General features: G+C 41.2%; 1 protein-coding gene across 5 annotated transcripts in view; it reads right to left on the bottom strand.

Moving 5' to 3' along the window:
• Nucleotides 1-602: 602 nt before the first annotated feature.
• TADA2A (transcriptional adaptor 2A) overlaps nt 603-16645 on the bottom strand; it is a 71228-nt gene continuing 55185 nt past the window's right edge. For 4 of the 5 annotated variants that reach the window (XM_021674658.2, XM_021674659.2, XM_064378445.1 and 1 more), the window contains exons 11-16: nt 13242-13352; nt 11011-11082; nt 8353-8485; nt 7749-7792; nt 4419-4492; nt 603-2592 (exon numbers count right to left, since the gene is read on the bottom strand). In XM_021674658.2, the coding sequence (XP_021530333.1) occupies nt 2407-2592; nt 4419-4492; nt 7749-7792; nt 8353-8485; nt 11011-11082; nt 13242-13352 (620 nt within the window). In that variant the 3' untranslated portion in view covers nt 603-2406. The remainder of the gene's footprint in view (nt 2593-4418; nt 4493-7748; nt 7793-8352; nt 8486-11010; nt 11083-13241; nt 13353-16645) is intronic. The other variant, XM_021674661.2, reaches the window with a different exon arrangement.

Raw genomic sequence — 16645 nt, 5'->3', positions numbered from 1 at the left:
TTTCTCATCTAATCTACTGATTTTCCATCAGCTTTTCAGAGTTCAACTGGTTCCAAGGTTTCTGTCAGACTGTCCTACCATCCTCCCACTCCTGACTACTCAGCTGCCCCTTGTGTTCCAGCCAAATAAATCTCTTGGCACCATTTTCCTTACACCCACTGCTGCCTCCACATCGTCCTCCACCCCGTGTGTGGAACTGTCTCCCACTTCCATCTGCCATTTCTCTCTCTTCTCTATCATATGATTGCCCCAAAAGCCCACCTCTCCCAGGAAGCCTTCCTTAATCAAGATTAAAGACTCTTCAAACTACAACAAACACCACCTAACACTGATGTCTAATGCATCCCAACTGTTCAGAACAGGAATTACCTTTCAGGGATAAGAAACAATCCCTTTACAAACAACTAAGGGTGATGGTAGTGGTAAAATGTTTTCTATGAGATGTGACTATACAAAGAAAATAGATCATTTCCACATGTCATTCTTTTAAAAAAATCAAAGCCCTCTATTTGAATTCCCTCAGATCCTGAGTGTCTTTTTCATTTCTCATCCCCTAGATGAAGTCCCTTCCCAGCTGCATGCATATTTACAACAGTCAAAAGTTTGAGCAGATGCTTCCAACAAAGCATACAACATTTTAATTAGATGTTTGAATATAGAAGGAATTAAACAATCAGTCAACTATTCAATGTGATTTGTGTAGATTCTGACCAAGTTATTTCTATATACAACTTTGTTTCTAACAGAAATGAGATAACGATGACTATGCGTTTGGCTTGTTATTTTGCAGAAAGGTTTGAGGACCAAGTTTCAGATGTGGTGGGACTACTCACCCTCACATCTAGTGAGTCCCATATATAAAGCTGCTTTACTTCTGCTTTAAAAGCAGCTTTTATTGCAGGCTAGCCTTTCACCATTGAGAAATTAGGGTTCAAGTCTCAATCCAAGCAAAGCTGAGGTTTGTTGCATCATCTCCATCCTCACGGACTTGGTATCCTGGGAAACCCAGGACAAGAACAGGGTGAGTTCAGGACACATATGTCAGCAGACAGTGCAGCGTGATGGGGCGGGCATCCAACACCTTAAGTGTGTTTTAGTTACCAGAATATTTGACACACCCACAAATTAAATAGCAAAACATTTTAATCAATTAATTCTAAAAATAACAGAGACATGTTATATCCAGTGCCACCTCCTCAAAAGTCTACTAAATTAGACAGGCAGACTGCAAAGTACAGAGCCAGACATTAAAATTTTTTTTCTTTTTTTTTTTTTTTTTTTTTGAGATGGAGTCTTGCTCTGTTGCCTAGGCTGGAGTGCAGTGCTGTAATCTTGGCTCACTGTAACCTCCACCTCCCGGGTTCAAGTGATTCTCCCACCTCAGTCTCCTGAGTAGCTGGGGCTACAGGTGTGCGCCAACACGCCCAGCTAATTTTTGTATTTTTAGTAGACACAGGGTTTCACCATGTTGGTCAGGCTGGTCTTGAACTCCTGACCTCATGATCCACCCACCTCAGCCTCCCAAAGTGCCGGCTGGGATTACAGAAGCTCGGCTGGAGTTAAAGATGCAGTCTGGGATAAGACCATCATAAGAATATTTTCTTCCCCTTTATTCATAAAAGTTGTAAGCTTAGGCTGAGTGCGGTGGCTCATGCCTGTAATCCTAGTACTTTGGGAGGCCCAGGTGGGCAGATAATCTGAGGTCAGGAGTTATAGACTAGCCTGGCCAATATGGCAAAATCCCATCTCTACTAAAAATACAAAATTAGCCAGGCATGGTGGTGGGGTGCCTGTAGTCCCAGCTACTTGGGAGGCTGAGGCAGGAGAATCACCTGAACCTGGGAAGCGGAGGTTGCAGTGAGCTGAGATCGCACCACTGCACTCCAGCCTTGGTGTCAAGAGTGAAAACTCCATCTCAAAAAAAATGTTGTCAACTTAAAAACCCTTAGAAGAGAGCTTTCTTATGCTGTGAAACCTTTCTCTTTATTTTACATCTGTCTGCAGTGTTTGAAGGCAAAGCAGATCATCAGCAAACTTACCTCTCAATATAAGGATCTGGGCCGGACTCAGGACTAAAGACTGTGGTTTAGTTCTATTTCTACCAGCACTGTGATGTGAGGTACTATGGTTCTTTTAGTTACAAGAGGTGTTAGGAATGAATGCCCACTCACATTTAATAATAGCTTATCTAGCACACAACTCTGCCGCACAATACCAACAACAGGAGTGTTTTAAAGCAGGATGGAGAAGAAAGCACACTTTATACAACTTAAGGTTTCCTTTGTCCTTTCCCCTCTTTTCAAAATGAGAATTCAGCTGAAAAACAAAACTCTCCAGAATGCCCACACTGTCCTTTGACCCACCACATTCCAAACTTCTGACTTCTGATCCCAAGCCCTTAGAGCATCAGCCTTTGGTGATGTATCCTTCGCGGATGAGGAAATCATAGATTTTCCGGGTTTTGTTCACATCTATCTTGATGAGTGCTCTTGCCTGTGCCAGTCTTAAGCCTCCTTGCTTGTTACATTCGTTCAATAGAGCAGATTTGTATTCTAAATAGGCTCCAGGGACCAACCTCACCATCTGACAGAGCTGCAAGACATGGTAAATGTAATAAACATTAACATCTGTCAGTTTTGTAATTTAATCCAGCAGGTATAGCAAAAAATTTTTTTAAAGTGACATCAACCTCCAACTATTTATAGGAGCTGATGAGTGGCTGGACTACATTCCATTTAGTCACTTCCTCTGTGGAGAGAACACTCCCTAAGGACAGACACCCAGGAAGAGAAAGCCAGGGTGTGATGCTAGGAGAGCCTTTAGCACGTGCCAGCTGGCTCAGGTGCCTGGGTTTGTTGGAGATTACAAATATGTACTCCTGAGGAGCAGCGTGGCTCATTCAGTAGTCAAACACTAAATGCCCAGGTACAGTCCCAGCACCAATGATCAAGGAAGAGCCATGGGGCACAGTGGGGGCAGGATGCACAGATACTTGGATTCTCAAGTGTGCATCACATTGTTTCTAATACCAGCATAAAGCAGTAGTCCCTGCTTTGGGGATTACATCTACTTAAAAGGGAAAGAAGATAGAGACCTTGCTAAGAGGAGGTGACTTTAACTGCTAAAAATCTAGAAAACTGCCACAGTATCCAGCAATGAGGAGTCTGAGGTCACCATTATGTGGAGAAGGATAAAAAAAAGGCTTGAAATTCTAGGCCATTCAGTATTTGAATCAGACTGGCCTATGACCTTCTTCAGCAATACAGATACTACATACATTTTCCTTCTACTCCCAAACTAATCCTTACTGTTCCTGGTGGATAAAATAAGACTAACACCTACACTATGACCCTTTCTTATTATCTGAACTGAACTAATGATATAGGGTGGGAGAAGGGGGGCTGACCTTGGGAATTAAAAAAGGAGCATATGAGGAGCAAAAGAGAAATTCCTCCAAAAGAGTAACAGACTTCAGAGATGTGACACAGTTTTCTGAAAACTCCTGATGACGATTCTTATGAGGCTGGATTTAAATTTTAAAAACAATAAAATCAATATGAAGACAAGTCTGATGATTGCAACTGAAAAAGTAGGTCACATAATTTTTAAAATCAGGTTGGGTGCGGTGGCTCATGCCTGTAATCCCAGTACTTTGGGAGGCTAAGGCAGGTGATCACCTGAAGTCAGGATTTTGAGACCAGCCTAGCTAAGGAGGTGAAACCCTATCTTTAATAAAAATACAAAAATTAGCTGGGTGTGCACCTGTAGTCCTGGCTACTCAGGAGGCTGGGCAGGAGAATCGCTTGAACCTGGGAGGTGGAGGTTGCAGTGAGCCAAGAATCACGCCACTGCACTCCAGTCTGGGTGACAGAGTGAGATTCCATCTCAAAAAAATATATGTTAAAAAAATTTTTTAAATAAAAATTAACATGACTATATATGATGTTTCCTTATATTTATAAACATGTTCTGGAAACAATTTACAAAAATGTTTTAAATTATGATTATATTGTTGGAATAAGTCTAGAACTTTTCAAGTGGCCATTCCAATAGGAAATACCTATTTTCATGTAAAAGTTACTTACTTTAGGTTTCCAAAAAATCAATTTTATTTATATAAAGCACTTAGTAGAGTAGCAAATGGTAAGTGCTCAATAGTTGATAGTTGCTATTATTATGTAATTTACATACCACATGTGCTTTCCCCAAAAGAGGAATGGTGGTAGGGTGACAAGCAATTCTCTGAAATCTGCCACAAACGGCTCTTTAGCTCTTGGACTTCTAGAATACACCGAAGCTGTGCATATATGTTAAATGAGTGAAACAAAATGGGTTTGACCCTATAATGGATTTTTAACGACAACTAAATGAATAATCAGCCCCTATTCTCTTTCCCCCAGCCCCCTCCTTTTTGTTACCTCCTTTTCTTTTTCATTCAGCTTCTCTGTGCCAGGGAGGCCTGTGAGGTTCAAGGGTGGTGCACTCCGTCTACCTATAGATAGAGAAAGGAAAGAGCATAGATTTAATAGGAGTGACAACTTCTCAGGTATAAAGTATTAAAAAGTTCAGTGTAGCCACGCCAGCTAGGTATAGTATCACTGCATCCAGCTTAGGAAATCCTGTCTCATTCCCTCAGGACTCTTTAGCTAGCAACATGGGCACCCGGACATTCACTTGAAAATAAAAACGAATTACATATTCAGGGCACATGAATTACCTACAATCTGCTAAAATACACATACAGTCACACGTACCTTAGCATCAAATGTAACTATTCACCACAGTAGTTATCTTTTATTTATTATTTTTTTAAGACAGGGTCTCATTCTGTCACCCAGGCTGGAGTGCAGTGTTGCCATCATAGCTCACTATAGCCTCAATCTCCCTAGCTCAAGTAATCCTCCTGCCTCAGCCTCCCAACTACCTGGGAAGACAGGCATGTGCCACCATGCCCGGCTATCACCTATTTCTTCCTAACCATGTAGGAGACTCTAAAATCTGAAGCATAGATGTCACCCAGTTAAGAAAGGTCACACACTGCCTGCCTTGACAGCTGATGAATGGAAATAACTGCAGGAGAGACATTCCCTAATCCTTGCCACTCTGCCAGCAGTACAAGGCAAACACGGTAATTAACCAAGTACTGTGTGCCTTCAGATCAAAGACTGTGAGGCCAGCAAAAGGCCCTTCTTTTTTATTATGTGAGGGAATATCTGTTCCTTCCAAAGTAGCCCTGTTTACCTGCAAGATCCACAGACAGGAACAATGAACCATTATATGGCAAAGCAGGGGCTGAGGTAAACTCACGTATCTGAGAAAAAAACCCAAGTAGGAGGTCACTGGCCAGGGGGCAAAGCTTGATGAGCAAAACTTTTTTGGTTTTGTTTTGAATGTATAGTAGGGATTGGTGTTCAGCTGGGAATAGATAGATTGAGTTAAGCAAAGAAAATGTTGAAGTTTTATAGAGGTTGCTTTTCATGTGGGGCAGAGAAAGGGGAGGGACTGTTACAAGCTGCTCTGGTGGAAAATAGGCTTCTCTGTTATATCAGCAAAAGGCATAAGGGATTATCCCAAATCCTCAAAAAGGGAGATAAAATTATTTGGTTTCTCACAAAAGTCACCAGAGGCTAGACTATAATCAAAGATGCCAGGCTTCCAATACATCGATGTCTTAAGAACTCAACATAAAGGAGGGCAAGAGATCTCCTCAGCCTAAACATAAGGGGCGAGAAAGGCTAACATCAGTGTAGGAACAAACAATGAACAAGAGGCCGGGTGCAGACCCTCACACCTGTAATCCCAGCACTTTGGAAGGCCAAAGCAGGAGGATCACTTGAGCCCAGGAGTTCAAGACCAACCCGGGCAATGTAGTAAGACCTTGTCTCTACCAAAAAAAAAAAAAAAAAAAACCACCAGGTTTGGTGGCACAAGTCTGTAGTCCCAGCTACTCAGGAACTGAACTGGGAGGATCACTTAGGCCTGGGAGTTCGAGGCTGCAGTGAGCCATGATCACACACTGCACTCCAGCCTGGACAGTAGAGGGAGACCCTGTCTCACAAAAAAAGAAAAAAAAAAAAAAGAAACAATGAACAAGTCCATGCAGATGGTTCAGAAAACAAAAATCTGCGATCATGTTAGCCAGTTCCTTTATTCAATTTAATTTAATTAATTTATTTTTAGAGACAGTCTTACTCTGTCACCTAGGCTAGAGTACAATGGTGTGATCTTGGCTCACTGCAGCCTCTGCCTCCTGGATTCAAGCAATTCTCATGCCTCAGCCTCCTGAATAGCTGGGATTACAGATGTGTACCACCATGCCCAGCTAATTTTTGTATTTTTTTTTTTCCAGGAGAGACGGGGATTTACCATGTTGGTCAGGCTGGTCTCAAACTCCTGACCTCAGGTGATCTCCCTGCCTCAGCCTCCCAAAGTGCTGGGATTACAGGTGTGAGCTACCACACTGGGCCCAGTTCCTTCATTTTAATTAGCCGGTATTAGCTTAGCTGTATTTAGATTTTGGGGGCAGAGTGTTGGCAATAAGAAACTTATAAAATAAAACATGGATTTCATGGTCTTGGCTACTCCCCTAAAAGGCTATCTGTTTTCCCTTCAATCACGAAAGATCATCAGATAGTATATGGCTTAATCTTGCTCTGTATACTAATCTCAAAATAGGACATACTCAAAGAGGTAACACTAAGAAATAGAAATACTTTAGGTATCCAACTTAGAAATCCTTACGTTTCTAGCAGATAACACATGCTTCTTTGCTCATGTTACAGAAAAATAAAAAGCTTAGTCTGGGCACAGTGGCTCATGCCTGTAATTCCAGCACTTTGGGAGGCTCAGGTGGGCGGAACACTTGAGATCAGGAGTTCGAGACCAGCCTGCCCAACATGGCGAAACACTGTCTCTACCAAAAATATGAAAATTAGCCAGGCGTGGTGGTGCACACCTGTAATCCCAGCTACTCAGGAGGCTGAGGCAGGAGAATCACTTGAACCCAGGAGGAGGAGGTTGCAGTGAGCTAAGATCATGCCACTGCACTCCAGCCTCGGTGACAGAGCAAGACTATCTCAAAAAATAAAATAAAATAAAAAGCTTTTAATTTATCTCCTGTGAAGGCTGGGCGTGGTGGCTCACGCCTGTAATCCCAACACTTTGGGAGGCCGAAGTGGGTGGATCACGAGGTCAAGAGATCAAGACCATCCTGGTCAACATGGTGAAACCCTGTCTCTACTAAAAATACAAAAAATTAGCTGGGCATGGTGGCGCATGCCTGTAATCCCAGCTACTCAGGAGGCTGAGGCAGGAGAATTGCCTGAACCTAGGAGGCAGAGGTTGCGGTGAGCCGAGATCGCGCCATTGCACTCCAGCCTGGGTAACAAGAGCGAAACTCTGTCTCAAAAAAAAAAAAACCATAATTTATCTCCTGTGAAATATGTCTCAAAATTAGTGGTAGATACAACTGCAGTAATCTAACTGCTCATGAACACTGGTAAAATAAAGAAGTTATCTCTCTAAAGTTCTTTCTTCCCCCGTTTCTATGCTGTCACTCTGAGGATAGTCTCTGTCTGGCCATGAAGATTCTGAAAACATACTGATGTTTATATATTGGGCTAACACTTGATTACCATTACTCTGCCTAAGCATCCTGACACCACAGAGGAAGAAGGATTGCTGGATCACCATAGCCCTTAACAATGCAAACTTCACAAAAAGACTTGTTCTGCCAGAGAAATAATTACCTGAATTTGAAGCTACTGGAAGGGAAGGACTCAGGCCGGAATCACTACAATGAAGAAGAGGAATTTAAACTTAGGTCATATCAAACAAGGTGATTTCCACAAGCCCCTGTGGGACTGACTGCCATTTATCAGATAGGTCACTTTGAAGAAATGTAATGAGATAGACTAAATTATGTTTTACAGACTTCTCACTATATTGAACAGAAAAGAAAATCTGTTCTGAGGAGAAAAATTCCTCAGATTTGTTAAGAAGAGCTTGTAATTGAGAACACCACTAACACAATTCAAGGGGAAAGGATACAAACATGATTCTCCAGTGAAAATCTAGATATGAAGAGGGAGTTAAAGTCACGGATAGAAGCCTGAGGGAAAATTCACTCATTTTTTAAAATATGACGAAAGTAGTAAAGTATGATTCTAGGAGGTCAGTTGTTTCCCAAAACTGTCAGTATGGCACTGTTTCTGAGATGGACTGCTAAAATATTTCTGAATTCTTCTAGCTACTCAATTATTATTACTCTGCCATCTAGAGTGCCCAAAAATACATGTGAAGGCCCAGGCATCCCAGAAAGAATTCCTCTTTCACCCTGGACCAATTACTTACATGTCAGCTTGCCGGCGGAGCCACTGCTGGCAAGCACTACTGTCCTGGATATACTGGAGAACTTCAGAGAGCATAGTGCGTTTAAGGCGCTCTTCCTCCCGCGTCTTCTTGAGGTGATCGTAGGTTCTGGCACCTGGGGGTATAGAAAACACAATGACCACCATTGACGATGCAGCAGAACTGAAGGGTTTCCTAACTGAACGAGAAACTGGTTTTTGAGTTTTGTTCTTAAAGTTTGTTTCCTTTGCAAAACTGCTTTCACAATTATTTCTCCAAGACCCAAGTAGATTTTCCCTAGTCTGAAATCCTTTTCTTAAATATTTGTATTCTTTTTCTATCTATAAGAAACTTGGGAGAAAAAAATCATCAGAAAAGTACAAAGAAAGCAAGAATTGCTCATATTTCCACCCTCAAAAAGTAACCAACTTTGACTATAGTCATATTTGCTTCCTGTTTTTTCTATTTTTATAAAATTTTTCAAAGTGACACAAGTGCTTTGTGCCTTTCCTTAAAAACCAATTAGAATTACAAAAAACATGTTCTCTTTGACTTGTAGCACTCCTTCCATATTTCTCAGAGGCAGCCATATCAGGAAACCAGAATTAGTTATGCGAGTCTCTATATGCACCTTGCTAAACAGAAGAGCTGCATGGTGTTTTCTACATGTTAACAAAGATTCACGGATTCCAAAATACTACACCAGTGGAGTGAGGGTTTCAAAATTGAAACTAAGTTCCATAGAGCCCCAGGACACCACTGGAGTATCTTAGAGGTTAATGTAAAGAGAAAGGGCACTGCCAGATACCAGTGGGTCCTGGACTCTATACATAACTTGAACCATTAAAATTCAGCCCAAGTAATTCTACTTTTATCTTATTTGTAGATTAGGGCTCCACACAAAATTTAATTTCAAAAATGGTTCCCACTGTTAAAGAACCATTATACTAGGCTGAACTTACATCCATAAGTCTATGTTGCACCCACAGGGTTGTGTTAAGAAGCCAACTATTTCTTATAGGTAGTAAGTGATAGCTGTCCATAATCACAAAGACTTCAAATAGGAAGGAAGAAATGCTCTAGCTCACTCCAACAATGACAACAAAACAACAGATACTGCCATTTATTGAGGATTTATTGTGTGCCAGATACTGTGCTATGCTTATATGCACTATCTCTAATTAAATCTTTACACTAACTCTAAGAACCTTAGAAAAGTAAAACTTGAATAGAGGCCAGGCACAGTTGCTCACACATGTAATCCCAGCACTCTGGGAGGCCAAAGCGGGAGGACTGCTTGAGGCCAGGAATTTGAGATCAGCCTGGGCAACTTAACAAGACCCAGTCTCTAGGAAAAAAAAAAAAAAAAAAGGAAAGAAAAAGAAATTTGGATAGAATCACAGAGTTGGTAAACAGGAGAGCCAAAATTTATACTCAAGTTTTTTAAGTCTAGACCCGGATCTTAACTACTATAATACACTATCTCTTATGACCTGGTTCTAGTACTAACTAGCTCTATAACCACTTTATATCTTAATTTCTAATTTCTTCATTAAATGGAAGTAATGGCACTTTATAAACTTGTCATGAGAATTCAATGACATGATCCAGGTGAAATGGTTAGCACAGGGACTGGTACAGGTAAACAGCTCATAGATGTTAGCTGCTAATAATATAATTATTGTCACTACCCCAAGAAACTGGGATGTAAACACTTGGAGCCAGTGGAAGCTTGATTATTTTAGAAAAATGCTAATACCATGTATCATTGAATTTGAAAAGGGTGACGCACCTTACGTGTAAAATTCCTTTTTTTTTTTTTTTTCTGAGACAGAGTCTTGCTTTGCTGCCCAGCCTAGAGTGCAGTGGCACAATCTCAGCTCACTACAACCTCTGCTTCCCAGGTTCAAGCAATTCTTGTGCCTCAGCCTCACTAGTAGCTGGGATAAAAGGTATGCACCACAACACCTGGTTAATTTTTGTATTTTTAGTAGAGATGGGGTTTCACCATGATGGCCAGGCTGGTCTCAAACTCCTGCCTCGGCCTCCCAAAGTGCTGGATTACAGTCGTGAGCCACTGCTCCCAGCTCAAGAGTCTCTTTTTTTAAGGAACCTCAACAGAATCCTGAATCTAAAACAGCATCTTTCTTTCCTTTGTCTCACAACTTTAATTCTACCTCACATAATCTATATAAAGGTATTTATAGGGATTAAATAGATGAAACTTTACTAGAAAGATTTAAAACATTCTGGAAAAGGAAAGCTTGGTTTTTTTTTGTGATGGAGTCTCGCTCTGTTGCCGGGCTGGAGTGCAATGGCAGGGGCTCAGCTCACTACAACCTCCGCCTCCCAGGTTCAAGCGATTCTCCCGCCTCAGCCTCCTGAGTAGCTAAGATTACAGATGCCTGCCACCACACCCAGCTAATTTTTGTATTTTTAGTAGAGATGGCGGTTTCACCATATTGGCCAGGCAGGTCTCGAACTCCTGACCTTGTGATCTGCTACCTCAGCCTCCCAAAGTGCTGGGATTACAGGCGTGAGCCACCACAACTGGCCAGAAAGTTTTTTTTTTTTTTTTTTAAATGCACAACTCAGAGACCTCCTCTGTGTGTTAGGAAGAGACTTCCCCTCAGGTATGGTAGGTAGATGAAGCATACTTACTACAAAAATTGGTAATGCCTGCTGTCCTATATTCTTGGAGCCTCTTGATTTCCCTTCGGAGTTCAAATTCCACTGTTTTCCCCAAAAAGAATGAAGGAAAAAAATTAGAAAAACAAAAGAAACATCAGTGAGCACTTTTGCTTTTGAGCATTTTCAGTAAGTCTGCCTATTACAAAAGACTAGGCAAGTTCATTTGAAGAATCCTATTGTTGGTAACTTCTCATTAGAAATTTTACCCAAGAGCTGAGCAAAACCTACTCCAGCTGTCTTCCAGCTGCTGCCTCCAGAGGTAGCAGCTGCAACTGTTTTCTAGAAAATTTAGTGAAATGGCTGAATTCGTTTGTCTACAAAAGTAATACATACAATTTTTTTTTTTTTTTTTGAGACGGAGTTTCGCAATCTTGTTACCCAGGCTGGAGTGCAATGGCGCGATCTCGGCTCACCGCAATCTCCGCCTCCTGGTTTCAGGCAATTCTCCTGCCTCAGCCTCCTGAGTAGCTGGGATTACAGGCACACGCCACCATGCCCAGCTAATTTTTTTTTGTATTAGTAGAGACGGGGTTTCACCGTGTTGACCAGGATGGTCTCGATCTCTTGACCTCGTGATCCACCCGCCTCGGCCTCCCAAAGTGCTGGGATTACAGGCTTGAGCCACCGCGCCCGGCCTACATACAATTTTTTTAACAACCAAATTTACCTGTTCTATCTTCTGTTAAAAATTCTACCCACATGACCAAGTTCTTTTATGAAATCTGTCTCTGATATTACTTGATGTGGCCCTAATGCAAGGGAAGGACAAAAGCTCTGTGTGCAGGCCCCAGTAAGTTTCTTTACAGCTTTTTCCCTATTGGAACATAGGAGCATTGTGTTTTCCGTAAACCAAAGGTTTCTGCCTCCTCTGAGCACACAGATCAGGTTGTACTCTTTGGGTTATTAAATAATAAAACATTCAAATTTGGCTGCTTAAGAGAATGAAGGAAGAGCCTGGACAATCCACGGAGTGTAGTTATTTGGATTGACACATAAACCAGGGGTGTGTCCCAAACTGGGACAGGAAGTAAAGGATCAGTCACCTGGTACAAATCACACAAAGAATGCCAACCAAACAAGGTGATTGGTGAGGACAACCAACCTGGCTCAGATAAATGTCTGCAATGCTACATAAGAAATATTTTATGATGAGAATAAGGGCCTTGGTAGAGTACCTTCTCAGAACTAAATTTAGGGGCCACATGAAAAAATGTCATGATGAAAGGTACAGAATAAGCCAGAGTCCATATTAACAGTCTAGGCCTTACTGCCATAATAACATTTTTTTTGTTTGGTTTTGAAACAGGCTCTCGCTGTTGCCCAGGCTGGAGTGCAGTGGCGCAATCTCTGCTCACTGCAACCTCCGCTGTCCAGGTTCAAGCGATTCTCCCACCTCGGCCTCCAGAGTAGCTGACACTACAGGTGTGTACCACCATGCCCAGCTAACTTTGGTATTTTTATAGAGATGGAGTTTTACTGTGTTGCCCAGACTGGTCTCTAACTCCCAGGCTCAAGTGATCCTCCTACCTCGACCTCCCAAAGTGCTGGGATTATAGGTGTGAGCCACCACACCCAGCTTTATAACAACTTTTAATTTTTCTTTATTTGTTTTTTTAATTTAGTTTTTTATTTTAACAACTTTTAATTTTTTATGGTGAAAAATCAAACAGTAACTGGGTAGTGCAGCTCTCACAGAAAGACGAGAACAATGGAAGTACTATCTCTACAAGCTATCCATCTCTGTCCTCATTTTTAAAACTACTTTTAGTACTAAGATATTTATGAACAAAATAAAATGTCTGGGATTTGCTTCAGAATATCCAGTTGAGGGCAGGAGGGAAGACAGTGGGTGATAAAGATGCAACCAGACTGGCCATGTGTTGAAAACTACTAAGCTGGATGATGGATACACAGGAATTCATCATATGATTATCTCTACTTTTATACATATTTGAAAATACCCATGATAAAAAGTGGGGAGAAAAACTACTAAATTATTATTTATCTGGGGTGGTGGGGGAAGCCATTAGGGCTTTTTAACCTCTTCGCCACGCCCACAGTCCCAAATTTGTCTCATTGTAATAATGGGGAACAAAGACAGAAATAATCCATTTATTTACAGAGCTTCACAGAAAACACATCATTCTCTCTCCTACTTATATGAATACACGAATACTGCTCAAGGCTCAAAAACCACCTACATGCATGGCTTTCAATGAATTTGTCATGTTCCACTGGCCCCACAATTCTTGCAAATCGCCTCATTGTTTCATAAAGGTCCTGGACTTCCTTGGGATACCGGCGTTCCATTACTACAGAGAAAAAAAAACATAAATGTGTCATGGGAAATGTAAGGTGACTAACTTATCCGTGACAGGAAGGAAACAGGAAAGCCAAGAATGCAAAACACTAAAATCATAACGATAACAGCATCACAGCAACTATCCCACAGGGGTATTGTTATCACTGGAGATCATCTCCACCACTGAGCACTACTGATCTCCCATACCACACTTTTTTTTCTTTTTTTCTTTTGAGATGAAGTCTCGTTCTGTTGCCCAGGCTGGAGTGCAGTGGCATGATCTCAGCTCACTGCAACTTCTGTCTCCTGGGTTGAAGCAATTCTCCTGCCTCAGTCTCCCAAGTAGCTGGGCTTCAAGGCGCTCGCCACCATACCCAGCTAATTTTTACATTTTTAGCAGAGACAGGGTTTCACCACGTTGGCAAGGCTGGTCTCAAACTCTTGACCTCAGGTGATTCACCCGAGTTGGCCTCCCAAAGTGCTGGGATTACAGGCGTGAGCCACCGTGCCTGGCCACCTCACTGTCTTTTAAACCACACAGGGGCAGGAAGTGCTGGCAGTAATGGACAAGAAAATTAAAGGCAGAGCTTACATGCTTAGGAACGATTATGGCCAAAATTTATGGTATTAACTCCCACAGGAAAACAAGGAAACTACAGACACAATAATCCATCCAGAAGATTTGCCACTGCTGGGAAAAGTGTGATTTCTTGCATGTCCCACCTACATATCCTCAAGCAAGATACGTATTTTTTCATTCTTCATATGGGTCATTTTGCCTTTCTCCAAACTAAATCAACTACTGTAACTTAATTTAGTCCTAATGACATTTATATTTGACAACTGTCATGCAAATATCTTGCAGGGATGCTAGAGCTGCAACTCTGGGGATCGCTACTGACCAAACGGCTAATCAAAAGACATATCTGCAAAGAAGATGGAGAGTAAAACTGACAATAACTGGTAGACCGAGGCAGTCAGGAACTCTACAACTGCTACTTGGGTCACTTCAATCTGATAATCAGTAATTAGGTTAGTTCTGTCTACTCTTAGACTAAAGATACAGGCTTTCATTTATGTCAACTATTTTTTTTTCCTAGCTTATTTTTTATTTCTGAGACAGGGTCTTGCTCTGTTGCCCAGGCTGAAGTGCAGTGGCACAATCACAGTTCACTGTAGCCTCAAGGTCCCAGGCTCAAGAGATTTTCTCACCTTAGCCTCCCAAATACCTGGGACTACAGGCACATGCCACCATGGTTGGCCTTATTTTTTTTTAAACAGAGATGGGGGTCTCCCTATGTTGCTTAGGCTGGTCTTGAACTCCTAGGGTCAATCATTCCTCCTGCCTTGGCCTCCCAAAGTGCTGGAATTATAGGCGTGAGCCACCATGCCTGGCCTATGACAGCTATTTAAATTAAGTCCTCTTTTTAGGTGAATCTCTTCTATTGCAGGAGACATTCTTATCCAAAAATTTGAGAAGCTGATTTAAGGAGCAGCCACATATCATTTAAAAAAACAAACCAACAACAACAAACAACAACACAGAAGAATACGGAGTAAAATTTTTAAATTTTAAGAAAAAAAAAACCCTGCCTACCATATTAAGGTCACTTGTACATTCTGTATAATGGCAACTGAATATCTCTGAAACCACATTGCACACTCTACTTCTACACTCTCAGAAGCCACAGAGCTTCCCCTCAGCCCTATATTTGAAAAAATATAGTTAATAGAATAATGAAGTCAAACTGACCTCTATCAATTGAAAGTAGAATTTATGCAACAGTCAATGTCTTTGAGGAGTAAAGGTCAAAAATAAACTGAACTATTATGGAAAACTAGGGAATTCGGATAGAGAACTTACTGCTGTGGCTACTAGAACACGACCAATTAAATCTGATCCTGAGTTATTTTTGCAAATCCACAGGTCATGGTAAGGACAGGGTTCAATAGGCAATCTCATACGCTGCTAGAAGAAACAGATATTCACACAACCATCTTTTGGAAAGCAATTTGGCAGTAGGCATCAATAATTTTTAATGGTCACAGTTTTAGATTTATTAATCCCACTTCTAAAAATCTATTTTAAAAATCCTAAATAACGACAAAGCTTTAGTCACAAGTTCATCACAGCATTATTTATGTAATGATTAAAAGAACTGAAAATAAGCTAAATACCTAAAGAGAGAAGTTATGCATATAATTATCTTATATGTATATATACAACATATTTAACTATTAAAAGTACATATCATGTACTCTGCTAAAACTTGATATCCTCAAAACACTACAGTAACTTGAAAAAATGTGCAACATAAAGTAAAAACATAAAGGAAATAAGGCCGGGCATGGTTGCTCACACCCATGATCCAAGCACTCTGGGAGGCCAAGGTGGGCAGATTACTTGAGTCCAAGGAGTTCAACAACAGCCTGGACAACATAGCGAAACCCCATCTCTACTAAAAACAAAAAATTAGTTGGGCATGGTGGCACACGCCTATAATCCCAGCTACTCAGGAGGATGAGATGGGAGAATCACATGAGCCTAGGAGGTGGAGACTGCAGGGAGCTGAGCAACTGCACTCCAACCTGGGCAACTAGAGTGAGACCCTGTCTCAAAAAATAAAGAACATAAAATGTAACATACTTAGGACCATGGCTATATATTTTTTAGATACTATAGGTTTTCAGAGATGCGTCTTGCTCTACTGTCCAGGCTAGAGTGCAGTGGCATGATTATAGCTCACTGCAGCCTTGAACTCCTGAGCTCAAGTGATCCGCTGCCTCAGCCTCCCAAGTAGCTGGGATTACAGGCACAAGCCACCATGTCTGGCTAGATATTTATTTATATTGAAAAGACACTTAACCTTGCTGACTGAATCCTATAATGCTATGGATTATTAAAGAAATAACCCTATAAAAATCTATCAACTGGGATATGTTTTACAACCATTAGGCACTTTACAAAAAAAGAATATTATGACACAAAACTATTATAAATATTTTCATACAAACACTGTGATTGTTATTATGATATCATCCTTCTTATTTGTGAAACAGACTACATTGTGGAAGAAGAAAAAGTACCGGGACTTTTCTGCTCTGTTTAGGTATCTCTGATATTTAAAATAATAAGGGCCAGGTGAGGTAGCTCGAGCCTGTAATAAGGAGGCTGAGGTGGGAGGATCACTTGAGCCCAAGAGTTTAAGGCTGTGGCAAGATACCATCACGCCATTACACTCCATCCTGGGCAACAGAGCAAGACTCTGTCTCTTAAAAAACAAACAACAACAACATAGTAAG

This window comes from Aotus nancymaae, unplaced genomic scaffold, assembly GCF_030222135.1.
Source record: "Aotus nancymaae isolate 86718 unplaced genomic scaffold, 86718_ANA_hifiasm-v0.15.2.pri h1tg000018l, whole genome shotgun sequence".
Taxonomy (NCBI): Eukaryota; Metazoa; Chordata; class Mammalia; order Primates; family Aotidae; genus Aotus; species Aotus nancymaae.
The sequence above is the reverse complement of the archived record's forward strand: the minus strand, read 5'-3'. Positions and strand labels throughout refer to the sequence as shown.